The following is a 14761-nucleotide window of genomic DNA, read 5'->3' on the forward strand; positions in this document are numbered from 1 at the left end:
AAAGTAGATGAGGTTGCCCAATGTGTCAAGTGGGGGGGGGGAGTTAAGTAAAATTCTGTAATTTTATAACAAGTAATTATACTCTAAATCAATTTTAAACTTTACTCGGAATAAAATAAACCATTGGATTTCTTACTTGGTTGAATTACACATTCACAACCCAGACTGAGCACTCTTCTGCCCATTATAAAGCTATTTTCTGTTTTGATTTTAATGTATGATTTGCTGTTCATTATGATTAGAAGTCATTTTCAGGATTTCAGTCATAAAAACCCAAAGAATGATCTCCTAGAATAAATTTCATAAGAAATAATTGTATTTTACCTGAGCAAGTGTTAAGGGCCTTCTGGGGATGCTTCACTCCTGTACCAAACAGAAGGTTGAACTTAGTGGTTCTTTGCATCTCAGTTCTCGGGCCAGATTTTTAATCTTTATGGTAGCAGAGGTGATGGAGAAAGTGTGAGTGGAAGCCCTGGGCCTCCTCCCATGGTTCTGCATATAAAACTCGTGTGTATAGAACTAGTAGCAGAATAGAACATGAATAGAGTTTTCATCTTGTGCTTTTGCTCCGCTCAGGAGGTGGCAAGAGTCTGTGCTATCAGCTACCAGCCTGTGTTTCGGTGGGAGTCACCATCGTCATCTCTCCGTTGAGGTCCCTGATAGTGGATCAAGTCCAGAAACTGACCTCAATGGATGTGAGTTCAAGATGGCTTCCTGCTTGATTGTCTGTAAATTGTCTGCAAAACTTTTTAAGATCATTGTATCTGTCACGGGCATATTGATTTTTGCTCTTTACAGTGTGACCGTGCAAATATAAAAACTCTAGATTCTGGTAGAATCTGTGTTCATACAAAATTTAGCGGGTTAGTCCTGTTAAAATCTAGGACGAAAACCTGGTGTATAACTGCTTTCATCAAAAGAACAACGTAGCCTTGGCTTCCCCAGAGTTATGGGTCCAGCTAGAATTGGGTTTTTTGACATATAATGGTTATTGAAACCTTTAAATGAGAAGATGAAAACTAAAACAAAGAAATAGCAAAAAGTGCAAGAAAAGAAAATTGAAGAAAAGTAAGGAAAACAATACACAAAAGTGGCTTCCAGTATTATTCACAGCAGTTATAAGTACAGGTCCATCTAGAATTGTGTGCTGCTTCTTACAATTTGGTTCTGTGGCCGAAGGGACAAGCATTGGCTGAGAGCAGAGCACTGGTCTGACCTTCCCCACTCCGAGCACAAGCATTGGCCGTACTGTTGACCAGTTTCCAAATGAAGCGGTCAGCAGCAACCAAGATAAGCTGCAAATTAGAGCCGCTGACTTCTCTGTCTAGATTCCAGCCACTTACCTCACTGGTGACAAGACTGATGCCGAAGCATCCCGAATTTACATGCAGCTCTCAAAGAAAGATCCCATCATAAAACTTGTCTACGTTACTCCAGAGAAGGTTTGTATGGAGGCCTGAGCTGCTTAGCAGCGCTCCAGCTGACCCAAAGGGTTTGGATGGAGTCAGACTCTGCCTGGGTCCCTGCATAGGTGAGGAGGCTTTGACTGCCGTTGTCTGCCTGATGGGTCCTGGGGGTGAAGGAGACAAGAAGACTTGGAACGGTGCCAGAGTTGCGGCATCTGGGCCTCCTGCTGCTCTTGCTTTCCCCAGGTTTGCTCGAGTGGTCGGCTGATGTCAGCGCTGGAGAATCTGTACCAGCGGCAGCTCTTGGCTCGCTTCGTGATCGACGAGGCCCATTGCGTCAGTCAGGTGATCTGTTTTCATTGAAAAGGGTGCAGACGGCCACAACGGTTGTCTAGTTCACTAGCGGTCAAGGCACCCGGCCGGAAAGTGGGAGACCTGCAACTTCCACCTTTGGCATGAAAGCCAGCTGGGTGACTTTGAGGTAGTCCCCCTCTTTCAGCCCAGCCCATCTCACAGGGTTGTTGTGGGGTTAATAGAAGGAGGAAGGGATATGTTTGTAGCCTTGAGTTATTTGTAAAAATAGTAGATGCGGAATACAGTAAAGAAAGTTTCACCCTGCTGGAATTCTGTGGTTTTATGTATCAGGACATGTACTCCTGTTCGTCTGAGGTTGTGTTTACCTCTTTTTAAAAACTGAGATGATTTTTACTATGTCTTGATACATAAAACTATAGAACACAAAAAAAGTGATCTTTTTTCACATCACTATATAAATGTAAAGTGTAACTTTTAAAAATCTTTTTATTAGTGGGGTCATGATTTTCGCCAAGACTACAAGCGGCTTAACATGCTCCGAAAGAAGTTCTCCTTGGTTCCTATGATGGCTCTTACTGCCACCGCCAACCCCAGAGTGCAGAAGGACATCCTGAATCAACTGGAGATGCACCAGCCCCAGGTGTAAGTTGGACTCGGAGGCAGAGGAGAGATTTCCTTCTTGAGAAATTTGGAGAAGGAATGGCTTCACTGGGATTGCTGTATAGATGAGTTCTAGAGTCATTCAATAATCCTTTTATTCAACTAAATATCCTTCTAGGTTTACTATGAGCTTTAACAGGCACAACTTGAAATACGACGTGTTACCCAAGAAACCCAAAACTGTTGCTTTAGATTGCTTACAATGGATCAGAAAATATCACCCCTGTAAGTTATCACCCATTCTTCCTTGATCAATGTCTGCTTGTATGGGATTATTTTAAACCCAAAGTTTTTATTAGATTATAGAGAAATTCTGGTATTTGCTATCTTGTGTTCCTTTGTGAAATATGCACAAAATAGGTAAGCCTAGTGGAATGATTCTGTAGATATCTAAAACCTGTTCAAAAATGTCCCATATTAATAAATAAAGTGGTGCTGTGTGGCTAATGCAAGTTTCTTCAACCCATTTGGAATTTGGGGCCCTTTAATTTTGAAAAGTATTTGGGTAAGAGCACCAATGCGCCAGGTACAAAAGCTTGGAAATGCCCTTTTTTCCCTACCTTTATGCTTTTTCTGGGGTTAGAAAGGCCCATTGAGGCTTTTTGCTTACTCAAGGCCAAAATCCAAATGCAGGCATCCCAGAGAGAAGGACGTCCAGCTTCCAGTTGGAGATACTCAAGAAGGGGATAAATTATTTTATACATATTTTTTCAAATGTGTTTTTTGTTGGGAAGGCTAGGAATTTGGGCAGGTCCCTCCTTTCTGGAACAGTGGCATCCATGACCATTATGTTGCATGCCCCACATGAGAGTATCGGTTGAAGACCGTGCTGAGATGTTGGCAGAGCAGCAACTGGCAACATAATTTCCAGAGCTTCACCTTCGTCATCTTGTTATGGGAAGAGGAAGAAGCCGGCTTTGTTGTTTGGGCTAAGAGATGGGGAAGGACCTTGTCACCTATTACGACCTTTAAAGGGCAGGGAAGCTATGGAGATAAAGGAACAATGTCAGGTTTGACGGTTGGATTTCTTTCTATCCAATGGTGAATTGTTACTAGGTGCCATTAAGTAAAGCCAACGGATGGAATTCCGAACTGTATCACCTCCTTGAACCAACCAGACTTTCTCAACCTCAGCAATTTTAAAATGGGTGGCATTCAACTCCCAGAATTCCCCAACCAATTTAAAGTTGTTGAGGTTGAGAAACACTGGAAGAGATCTTTAGAGGACTTGAGACCCTGAACCTTTTCCTCTGTGTTGCAGGTGACTCGGGAATTATTTATTGTCTCTCGCGGTATGAATGTGACTCAGTGGCCAACGCTTTGCAAGAGGGGGGGCTCTCAGCCCTGGCGTACCATGCTGGCCTCCCGGATGGCACTAGAGACCTTGTGCAGCAGAAATGGATTAACCAGGATGGATGCCAGGTAGAAAGAAGACCCTGTGAGAAAGGGAGATCCAGTCTCACAATCACGTCAGCAATTAAAGCCAAAGGAGGGGGAGGGGGAGGGGGAGGGGGGCAACGTGACTCACCCTCCCCAAAGGGAAGTGCAGGGAACTTTTGAGCCCGGTCAGGTTTCAAGAGCTCAGACCGGCACAGATTCTGCTGACGTAACAGTAAAATAGGGCTTTTCGTTCTTTGACCAATACTGTGGCTTGAACAGGATTCTTGGGAAGATGAGAAGCCTTAACAACACTTAGAATACTGCATCCAGGTTTGGTCTCCATATTACAGGTAGTTCTGAACTTATAACAATTCGTTTAGTGACTGCTCAAAGTTTCAGTGACACTAAAAAAAGTGATTTATCACCGTTTTTCACACTTAGAACCGTTGCAGCATCCTCATAGTCATGTGATCAAAATTCTTACACTTGGCAACTGACTCATACCATACTTATGATGGTTGCCATGTCCCAAGGTCACATGATCACCTTTTGCAACCTGACAATGGGGAAGCCAGATTCATTTAGCAACCACGTTACTAACTTAACAATTGTAGTGATTCACTTAACAACTGCTGCAAAAAATGTCATAAAATGGGGCAAAACTCACTTAACAAATGTCTCATTTGGCAACAGCAATTTTGGGCTCAATTGTGGTCATTAAGCCAAGGACTACCTATATAAAAAAGATAAGAGTACAGAAAAGAGCAACTAAGATGACTAAGGGGCTGGAGGCCAAAACATATGAAGAACGGCTGCAGGGATTGTTTGTCTAGTCTAGTGAAAAGAAGTACAAGAGTGACATGATAGCAGTCTTTCAATATTTGAGGGGCTGCCTCAAACAAGAGGTGGGTATGTGTTCCACCTCTTCTCCAAAGCACCAGAAGGCAGGACAAGAAGCAATGGATGGAAACTAACCAAGAAGAGAACCAACCTAGAATTAAGGAGAAACTTTCTGTCAGTGAGAACAATTAGCCAGTGGAACAGCTTGCCTTCTGTGGATAGCAATAGCACTTAGACTTATATACTGCTTCACAGTGCTTTTACAGCCCTCTCTAAGCAGTTTACAGAGTCAGCTTATTGCCCCCAACAATCTGAGTCCTCATTTTATCCACCTCGGAAGGATGGAAGGCTGAGTCAACCTTGAGCCAATGAGATTCGATCTGCTAAAGTGCAGCTACCAGTCTGCTGAAGTAGCCTGTAGTACTGCACTCTAACCACTGTGTCACCTCAGCTCTATCCAGTGCGCCATCACTGGAGGTTTTCAAGAAGAGACTGAACGGCCGTTTGTCTGGAATGGTTTAGGGCAGCGATGGCAAACCTTTTTGCCATTGTGTGCCAAAAGGAGGGGAGCACGGGGGGGTGTTGCACGTGTGCCCACACCCATAATTCTATGTGCCTTGCACATGCGGCTCCCCCCCCCCCCCGCTTTTGGCCCGGTAGGCCCGTTTTTTGCTCTCACCAGGCTTCAGACCCTTTCTAGGAGCCGGGGTGTGTGGGGGTTAAATGGCCTTCCCCACTCCCCCGGAGGGCCTCCAGGGGTTTGCCAACTTCCGGTCCCACGTTTCTGGCCTCCAGAGGGTCTCCAGGTGGTGGGGGGAGGCCGTTTTGGTCCTCCCAAGGCTCCTAGAAAGGCTCTGGAGCCTGAGGAGAACAAAAAACGGGCCTTCCCCACCCCTACCAAGCCTTCTGGAAGTAGGAAAAAGCCTGTTTCCCTATTGCAGGTAAGCCCAGAAGGCCCAGAAATCAGCTGGAGCTGAGTCGCATGCCCACCAGTGTGGCTACGTGTGCCACGCGTGCCATAGGTTAGCCATCACAGGTATAGAGTCTCCTGCTTGAGCAGGGGGTTGGACTAGAAGACCTCCAAGGTGCCTTCCAACTCTGTTATTCTATTATCAAATGGGACAAAATGTTCCAGTTCAGAAGACATTGGCTCAAATGGTATGCCATCATTTTTTTTTTTTTTTTGGCAAATTTTTTTTTTAATTTTTCCATAATACTTCCCTCCCGAAGGGAAAGGGTAAGGAAAGAGGAGTAAAGAAGGAAGAAAGTAGGTAGGTAGGTGGGTAGGGAGGAAAGAAGGGAGGGAGAAGAAAGATAGGAGGAGGAGAAGAAGGAGAAGATAGAGGGTTAGAAAGGATGGTAGTGAGAAGTGGGAAAGAGGAGGGGAAGTAGGAAAGCGAGGAGAAGGTGGTGGGGGAAGTTTAAGAGGGATGAGAAGGGAAGAAAGGATTAAAGGGGGGAGTGGCAGTCGAGCAGCCCTGATTGAGTATAATTTTTGTATAGGACTGATTGTTGGATAAGTGATTGTATTGTACACTGGTCAAATTGTGGGAATTATTATGGTATGCCATCATTTTGTGGCACTGCCCAATGTAGCAATTGGGCTGCCTCCCCGACTGGATCCCCCACACTTGATAAAACCATCAGTGTGCTTGACTTTTTCCTCCTTGGGAGGGTTCAAAGAAGAGCAGAAGAGAGAGAGAGGGATTGTCTGCAGTCCTGGCAGCATCTCTGTGGGCTAGCAATGAAGGATAGGCCAAAGGGGATAAACCAGAGACTGGCTCTGCCAGTCAGCTGGCTGGACTCTCGCTTTGGTTCTTCCAAGGCCCCAGACTCGCCCCCAGCCATACTGGCACAAGCAAAATAGGGAGCAGTGTGGTAGAAGAGGCAGCCAGGCACATGGGCAGGGAACGTGGCCAAGGATGGCAAGCACTCTGCCCAGCCTGAGCTTTGGGCAAAGAGGAAGAGGAAAGGAGCCAGAGTTAATCCAAGTGCTCTTGCTTCCCCTGCATGATGTGGCTTGTTCTATTGCCTTCCAGGTTATCTGTGCCACCATTGCATTTGGAATGGGGATCGACAAGCCCGATGTGCGCTTTGTGATCCATGCCTCCCTCCCTAAATCAATTGAGGGCTATTATCAGGAATCCGGCAGAAGTGGGCGGGATGGCGAAGTCTCCCACTGCCTTCTTTTCTACAGCTACAGCGACGTGACCAGGCTGAGACGGCTCATCCTGAGTAAGTGTCATTTCAAAGCGGGGCTTTTCAAGCTCTGACCTGGCCATTATTCACTTGCCCATTCACGGTGCTGCTCACTACCAAAGGATCCAGTCGGCTAATGGTGAACAGAAAACCCTAAACCTAAATAGAGGGAATGTCCACCGATGATCTTCTTTCCGTGTTTCTCTGTGCAAGCAGCCCTTCCGGAGCAACTCTCACTGCCTGCCACTCCAACAATATTCAGAGCCAAAATAAGGCTGACTTTACCTTGCTTGGACTGTTACGTGAGAGGCCGTCACATTCCAGCATCTCATAATTTGGCTTTGACTTCTTTTGCCTAGAAAGTCACCCGGAATTAGACTAGACCAGGGATCTGCAAACGTGGCTCTTTTAAGACTTGTGAACTTCAACTCCCGGAGCCAGCTTTGCTGGCTGAGGAACTCTGGGAGTTGAAGTCCACAAGTCTTAAAAGAGCCACGTTTGCAGACCCCTGGTCTAATTGATTATAACGGCTGCCTGGCTGATTTCTTTTGTTTCCTGTTTGCCAAGGGATCTATGTAAATAGGGTGAGGATTGGGAGCAGCTAGGACTAATTTTTCCAAAAATGGAAAATACACTACAATTGGCAGCTGTTTTTCTCAGCAGGCTTTGGGACGGTGCTTGTCCCAACCTAATCTGATCCAGCAAGACTGCCTGGCGGCTGGGGGATCTCCTTATTCCAGGAAAATGGCCACAAAGGAGGTTCCAAGGTCCGTGGGGTGTTTCTTTCCATCCTCACCAGGTTCCTCAGAGGTTTGCAGCAGCTTTGTGAAACTTTAGTCGCTTGTCCCAGGTCTTGCTCCTCACAAGGGCCCCACTGCTTGCCTTTCAGTGGAAAGGGAGGGCAACAGCCACACCCGGCAGACGCACTTCAACAACCTCTACAGCATGGTCCATTACTGCGAGAACATCATGGAATGCCGGAGGATACAGTTGCTGGCCTACTTCGGAGAAACGGACTTTAATCCTAGATTTTGTAAGGAGCACCCCGAAGTAAGTTGCGACAACTGCTCCAAACAACAGGTAAGCCCCAAAGTTTGCCTCTAAACAGCTGGATCAGGCCCCTCTTTGAGGAGTGGGCAGTTTAGAAATATGAAATATAAATACTAAACATAAATCTTCCTGGGAAGGGCTGAAAGCTGCCAGCTTTCCATATGTTAGTTTTCCATATGATAGCATACCATTTTTTCTCATTATTGCTGTTCTTCATCCCAAAAAAGCTATTATATGATATTCCTGTTATAAGTAATTACATTTATGTTACATTTAAATGGTATTAAATGCTGCAGTGCATTAGCTCATGTGAGATACAGAATTAATGAAACTACATTTATTAGGTATACAAGTTGAGGAATGTGACCGAAGAAGTAAAAAACATTGTGAGGTTTGTAAAGGAATATTGTGGTGAAAAAGGAACTAGAAATATCAAGAGAAATGCAGGAAGATACACCCTCAATATGATGATTGATATTTTCTTGGGTAAGTTCTACATTACACGTATTTCTTTGGTTTTTTAAAGTCTTTTTTATTGAACAGTTTGTCTTTAAAAATAAAAAACAATCACACACACATATAAAAAAAACACGTCAAAACATAATGTATTGAACATTACATTCCGTCAATGGTAATTTTACAGCATTCCATATTGACATACGTATTTTGCTTTTGTAGTTCTCTATCATTCCTATTTACTTCTCAATAGTATTATAATCACATTACTCATCAGTATTAAGTTAAACATTTCCTGTTCTGGTTTCTATTTTTGAGCCAGCTGTACATTTTATTCCATGTTTCGTAAGAATACTCCCTCTCTTTCAACTCCATAGTCATTTTATCCATCTCTACGCATTCTAGAATTTTCCTAATTACTGTTTCATCCGATGGTACATTTTTTGTTTCCAATTTTTTGCGAATGTGATTTTTGGTGAGGTAAGTATGGGCAGTATAATGTATTGAAGGTTTTTGTTCATTTTCGGGTCCAGTATTCCTAATAAAAACAATTCAGGTTTTAAAGCTATTTTTTGCTTTGTAATTTCTTCCAGCCATTTTTGAATTTTACACCAATACTTCCTTGAGATAGGGCACATCCACCACATGTGGTAGAATGTTCCAGATTTATGGTTGCATCTCCAACAATTAGGTGATAAATTGGAAGATATCTTGGCCAATCTTGCTGGTGGCAAATACCATCTACAAAACATTTTATAGAGGTTTTCTTTGTAGGCAACTACTGTTGTGAGTTTGTAGTTCCTTTCCCGTAGATTGTCCCACTGTTCTAATTCTACACTGTGGCCAAAATTTCTTCCCCAACTAATCATTGTTTCTTTTACAACTCCCGCCTCCATTTTATATCTTAGTAGAAATTCGTATAATTTTCTAATCATTTTTCCTTCTGTTCCTAGTAAAATTTTATCCAATTGTTTTTCATATAAGCTGAATTGTTCCTTGATCCTTTTTTAGTCTTGGTTTGATTTGTAGGTAGGGCCACCATTCTATATTTATTCCTTGTGTTTTCAACATTTGCACTGATTTTAATTTTCCTTTCTTGTCTAAAATTTCTGAGTATCTTACCATTTTGCTGAGGTCTGTTGTATTTGGGTGTATCATTGCCTCCATTATCGATAACCAATTTGGGATTTTCATATAGTGGTTTTCTAAAATCTTTACCCAGACATAGTATAGAGAATTCCTTATTATATACTTCTGAAAATATGAATGTATTTTATTTTTACCTTCCCATAGAAACCCTTGCCAACCTAGTTGGAGATCGTGTCCTTCTAATGCTAATATTCTTTTGTTTTTGAGTTGAATCCAATCTCTTAACCATGTCAGGACTGCTGCCTGGTAGTAGAGCTCTCAGTCTGGGAGGCCAAAACCCCTGTGGTTCCTACTGTCTTGTAACCGCTTAAATTTAATGCGAGGTTTTTTATCTGCCCATATAAATTTGGATATTATTTTGTTTATTTGTTCAAAAAATTCTTCTGTAACTTTACCGGTATTGTTTGAAAAATGTATAGCAATTTGAGTAATATGTTCATTTTAATTGTTGAAATTCTGCCAATTAGTGATATCTGTAATTTGTTCCAGTTTTCCAAATCTTTTTGTATTTGTTTTATCAGTGCATTATAATTATGCTTTTATTACATTTTGTACTTATTTTGCTGATAGCCATATTCCCAAACACTGTTTCCAATGTATCAACTGTTCAATCCACACTCACAATCATTTTCCCTCCTCGCCAATCTACAACAATTCCATCTCCTTCCTTCTCCACTCTACTGCTAAGGCGCTGCCACCTCCACCTTGGAAGACTCACTTTTATTCAGTAGTTTTTGTAAATCCCATCCACCAGAGAGATAGTTCAGTGTCTATCCGCCGATACTTCTGACGCTTCTCACTATCTGCTTCCTCTCCTGTCTTTATCGGGTCACCACATCTCCGGACCTCACCTTGACAGCTGGTCTCTTCTGTGCTTTCAGGGCTCTCACCCTTCGTAACGGGATCGCTCCTTTCCCCATCACCGCTGGATGCTCCCCTCACTATAGCTGTCCCTCCAAGGACCGCTTTACCATTACTGGCTCCCAAAACGCAGAAAATCGGGCAAGAAGAATGGAGTCTAGTTTCCCTGCACCGCACCACCATGGCACCACCCTGGAAGTCATTATACGTATTTGTATATACATATACAAATCCTGTATAATTTTTTCAACATTGGGTGCCAGATAGTTTGTAAAACATTTTCTTCTCCCCAGCCCACCCGCTGTTGCTAAGGAAGGATGCGCATGGTTTGACGCACAGTCATTTCCAGGAGTATCCCATGGCTCCCTTTATCCCCCTCCTTGTCTTCTGTTAGGGCTCAAAGGGTAACAGCCTGTTGACATGACAGAGATGGTGGGGTGGAATTTGTGCCCGAGCAATGGCCATCCCAGCTTCCATATTTGCCTGGGGGGAGGGGTGTCTTCTCTTTTTCAGCCACAGAGAAGCCTGAGGAGAGACTGGACAGTCCCTTTGGCTGCCTGGCTACCTGTGTGGGAAGCAGGGAGGGCTGAAAGGAGGAATCAAGAGGGGCCGGGCTCTCTTCCCCTTTCTATGAGAAACCCAGAGAGAGGTGCATATTCCAGGCTGCCCAATCACTGCACTCTGGCTCAAACCTTCCCAGCTGGTTATATCCGAATGTGGACTTGTCTCTTTCTTGTTCAGTGCCAGAGGTTTCTAATCCTGGGCTCTGTTCTTTCTGAAGAAGAGCCGAGAACTTTCAAATGATAAGTTGGCTTGGCCATGAAAATAGGCTATACTGTCCTCCTTTTCCTAGGTTCAAAAGCTGCAAAGATTCAGCGTGGTCTCTTTGGCAGGGGAGCAGCCTACTCCCGCCATAATGCCGAGCGACTTTTTAGGAAGCTGGTGCTGGACAAGATTCTGGATGAAGATTTGTACATCACTGCCAACGATCAAGCGATAGCATACATCCAGCTGGGGGAAAAAGCTGGTGCTGTGCTGAACGGCTGTTTGCAGGTGTGTGACTGCAGACCCAGCTGCCCCTCAGCATGGGCTGGAGCTGCTGCGGAATGGTTCAGAAAAACTGAATAGCGACGGGGGCTGCTGAAAAGGAGCTTTCCTGCTGTCCGTTCCATCAGTTGTGCTGGATTGTCCCCTCTTCTTTCTTCTCTTGCAAACAATGTTTCAGAACTGTTCTTATTTTTAGTGTATACCAACATGCCCTTCATGCCCTTCAGGTGGAGTTCTGTGAAACAGAAAGTGCCAGCAATATCCGGAAGCAGAGGGCTTTGGAGACCAAGGTGTCCCTACGGGAAGAGATGGTTAAGAAGTGTCTCTCTGAACTCACAGATGTCTGTAAAAACCTTGGGAAAGTGTTTAATATCCACTATTTTAATATTTTTAACACTGCCACATTAAAAAGAATAGCAGGTAATATATACAAATATATATATGTATATCTTCATGAAAAAATGTGTATGATATAGTTAAGGATAAATCCTATGTGTTGCAATAAAATAACAAACATGTTATCATAACTATCATGTCACTGACATGCCAAATGTACAATTTCTAACACTTCAATGCAACACTCGGCTTATGTATAATAAATGCAAAGCTTGTTCAAATAGCAATCCTTGTCATTTTATAGAATAGAATAAAATAGAATAGAAACAATAGAAAGAATAGAATAGAATAGAATAGAATAGAATAGAATAGAATAGAATAGAATTCTTTATTGGCCAAGTGTGATTGGGCACACATGGAATTTGTCTTGGTGCATACACTCTCAGTGTACATAAAAGAAAAGATACATTCGTCAAGAATCATAAGGTACAACACTTAATGATAGTTACAGGATACAAATAAGCAATCAAATCGTATTAGGAAACAGTCAATATAAATCATAAGGATACAACAAGGTTACAGTCATACAGTCGTAAGTGGGAGGAGATTGGTGATAGCATTGAGAAGAATAATAGTAGTGCAGACTTAGTAAATAGTCTGACAGTGTTGAGGGAATTATTTGTTTAGCAGAGTGATGGTGTTCGGGAAAAACTGTTCTTGTGACTAGTGGTTCTGGTGTGCAATGTTCTACAGCATCATTTTGAAGGTAGGAGTGTCTAGGATGCAAGGGGTCTGTAAATCACAGCCTCAAAGCCTAAATTTCACAGCCCTCTTTTTGACTCATGCAGTATACAGGTCCTCAGTGGAAGGCAGGTTGGTAGTAATTGTTTTTTCTGCAATTCTAATTATCCTCTGAAGTCTGTATCTGTCTTGTTGGGTTGCAGAACCAAACCAGACAGTTATAGAGGTGCAGATAACAGACTCAATAGTTCCTCTGTAGAACTGTATCAGCAGCTCCTTGGGCAGTTTTATCTTCCTTTATTTGCCATCTCATCCACCTGTTTTCTCACTTGCTTTCTCTGCATAAGTTTGAATTAGGTAAGAAAAGGTCATGATACCTGACGACATTTAAAAAATCTTTTACTTGGTAGGAAGCTGTAAGAGTTGTAAAATTTGTCTGTCTTCAGATTTTCCAGCTTTCAAAAGTGCCCTGTTTCTATAGCCCTGGCTCCATTTCATGCAGATTTCTTTGTCTCTGTCTGATGACCTTCAGGCAAAATCAGGCTCATAATGCTCTCAATGAAAAATCAGTCAATGTCAGGGCGTTGGAAAGCCAAATCACGTCCCTGAAGGCAGAGATGGCAAGATTTTTCTGTGTTGTAGTTGAGTAATAAGGATCTTCCAGGATGTCAACAGGGAGCCATTTACAGCAGGTGGCCAACAACTAGCAGCTCATGGCTGATCTCAAAAAAGCTGAGCAGGATTGGTTGGTTGGTTAGACTTGGAATCGAACCATCGTGCTGTAGCCTAAACTGGGAAGATAAAAAAAGATATTGGAAGACAGGAATGACAAGCCAGTTCGATATTGTGGATGCCAAAAAAGCTGTATTGAGATTTTTTTTTTCCAGAGACTTTGTCTTCAGATCCAGCAGTTTTGCTTCAGATTGACGGTGTCACAGAGGACAAATTAGAGAAGTATGGAGCAGAAATAATAGATGTGATGCAGAAGTATTGTGCAAAGTTACTACCAGGTATTTAAATCACTTCATTTACTTAATGCATAGGCTCTCTGCACTCTGCAACAGAATCTTGCTAAAATGTTAACTTCTGTCCTGTTGACTCTTTTCCTCAGTTGTTTTGGTCTAGACAAGGTTCTCAGATATTTCGATGGCAGTCATGCCAATGGGACCCCTGGGGCAGAAATGCTGTCTGGATTAAGAAAAAGGAATTGTGTTAAGGAACTTGGGTTTTTCTCCACAGTGGAAAAGAAGCCTCTCGCAGCCACAGAGACTTATGTTAGCAGATGTGACAGTGAAGGTGAGGAAGGAGAAGCAACGTATACGACATCCAGCTATTTCCAAACCAAAAATGGCAAGGGAAGGAAGAGGAAGAAGTCTCATTTTTTTAGAGAATCGAAGAAGAAAAAAGGATCAGGGGGACAGCAGGCTTATCCTAAGAGGTATGTTTTCTGATTCGTCATAAAGTTTGAATGAAACTGTGACCTAGTGCTATTGAAGCACCTTTTAACTATTTCATCATGAAAAGCTCCTTGGAGATATCCACTAGTAGGTTTGCGGGTTGAATTCCAACAATGACAATAGCTTTGGAATTCTTTAACATGACCAGTGGCTGGCTGTGCCTCTCCTTCCCCACCCCACCCCTCACCCCCATTGTAACAGCCACACAGATATAAATGCCACCTGAAAACAGAGATTTCAGAAAAGGTGATGAGAATGAAACTCTCACTTTTTATACTCTGGAAAAGAAATCTCTGCTGGTGTCACTATGTTTCCTTTCTCCATGTGCAAATGACCTTTTAAACTATGTGGCAGAAGCCCATGTGATTTATTTATTTTTGAAACCAAAGATATATATAAGGGTATCTAATAGCCTGTTTGTTCGTCTCTCTTCCTAGGAGTTACAAAGCCTGCAAAAGTGCATCGTCCAATTCCAGAAGTTCTATTTCCTGTGTTTTTCCTGGCCAACCAGGAGCTGGCAAGAGGCCTGGAATCATGGCACCGCCAAACCCCCAAAGCAGACAATACCTTAAACCTTCTTACACGCTTTTGTGATGCCCTTAAAAGTTACGTTCATTTTTATAGATGTTATTCAGCATAAACATATTAAATTTTTCAACGACTTTTATATTAAGTACTCATGTTTCATAACTTGCTTGTACATAACTAAAGCATTTAAATTAAGTCACTTCTTGTCAGCTCTTGCATAAGAAAGCTTTTGAGTTATGGATATGAATCCCTGAAATATGAGATGAATGCCCTGGAGGCGGGAGACATTGAGCTAGTGGAGATTAAAGTATTTGTATCTGTTCAATTATATTGGCA

At 42.8% G+C, this 14761-nt stretch overlaps 1 protein-coding gene across 3 annotated transcripts in view; it reads left to right on the top strand.

The window, feature by feature from the left end:
- BLM (BLM RecQ like helicase) overlaps positions 1 to 14751 on the top strand; it is a 30751-nt gene extending 16000 nt beyond the window's left edge. The window contains exons 8-21 of one of the 3 annotated variants that reach the window (XM_058156078.1): positions 577 to 695; positions 1329 to 1442; positions 1653 to 1751; positions 2215 to 2363; positions 2500 to 2606; positions 3643 to 3803; positions 6641 to 6836; positions 7690 to 7880; positions 8195 to 8336; positions 11170 to 11369; positions 11591 to 11783; positions 13328 to 13450; positions 13680 to 13878; positions 14335 to 14747. In XM_058156078.1, the coding sequence (XP_058012061.1) occupies positions 577 to 695; positions 1329 to 1442; positions 1653 to 1751; positions 2215 to 2363; positions 2500 to 2606; positions 3643 to 3803; positions 6641 to 6836; positions 7690 to 7880; positions 8195 to 8336; positions 11170 to 11369; positions 11591 to 11783; positions 13328 to 13450; positions 13680 to 13878; positions 14335 to 14491 (2150 nt within the window). In that variant the 3' untranslated portion in view covers positions 14492 to 14747. Of the gene's footprint in view, positions 1 to 576; positions 696 to 1328; positions 1443 to 1652; positions 1752 to 2214; positions 2364 to 2499; positions 2607 to 3642; positions 3804 to 6640; positions 6837 to 7689; positions 7881 to 8194; positions 8337 to 11169; positions 11370 to 11590; positions 11784 to 13327; positions 13451 to 13679; positions 13879 to 14334 lie in introns of all 3 variants that reach the window. The other 2 variants (XM_058156077.1, XM_058156076.1) reach the window with 2 other exon arrangements.
- The last annotated feature ends 10 nt before the right edge of the window (positions 14752 to 14761 follow it).

Source organism: Ahaetulla prasina, chromosome 13 (genome assembly GCF_028640845.1).
Source record: "Ahaetulla prasina isolate Xishuangbanna chromosome 13, ASM2864084v1, whole genome shotgun sequence".
NCBI lineage: Eukaryota > Metazoa > Chordata > Lepidosauria > Squamata > Colubridae > Ahaetulla > Ahaetulla prasina.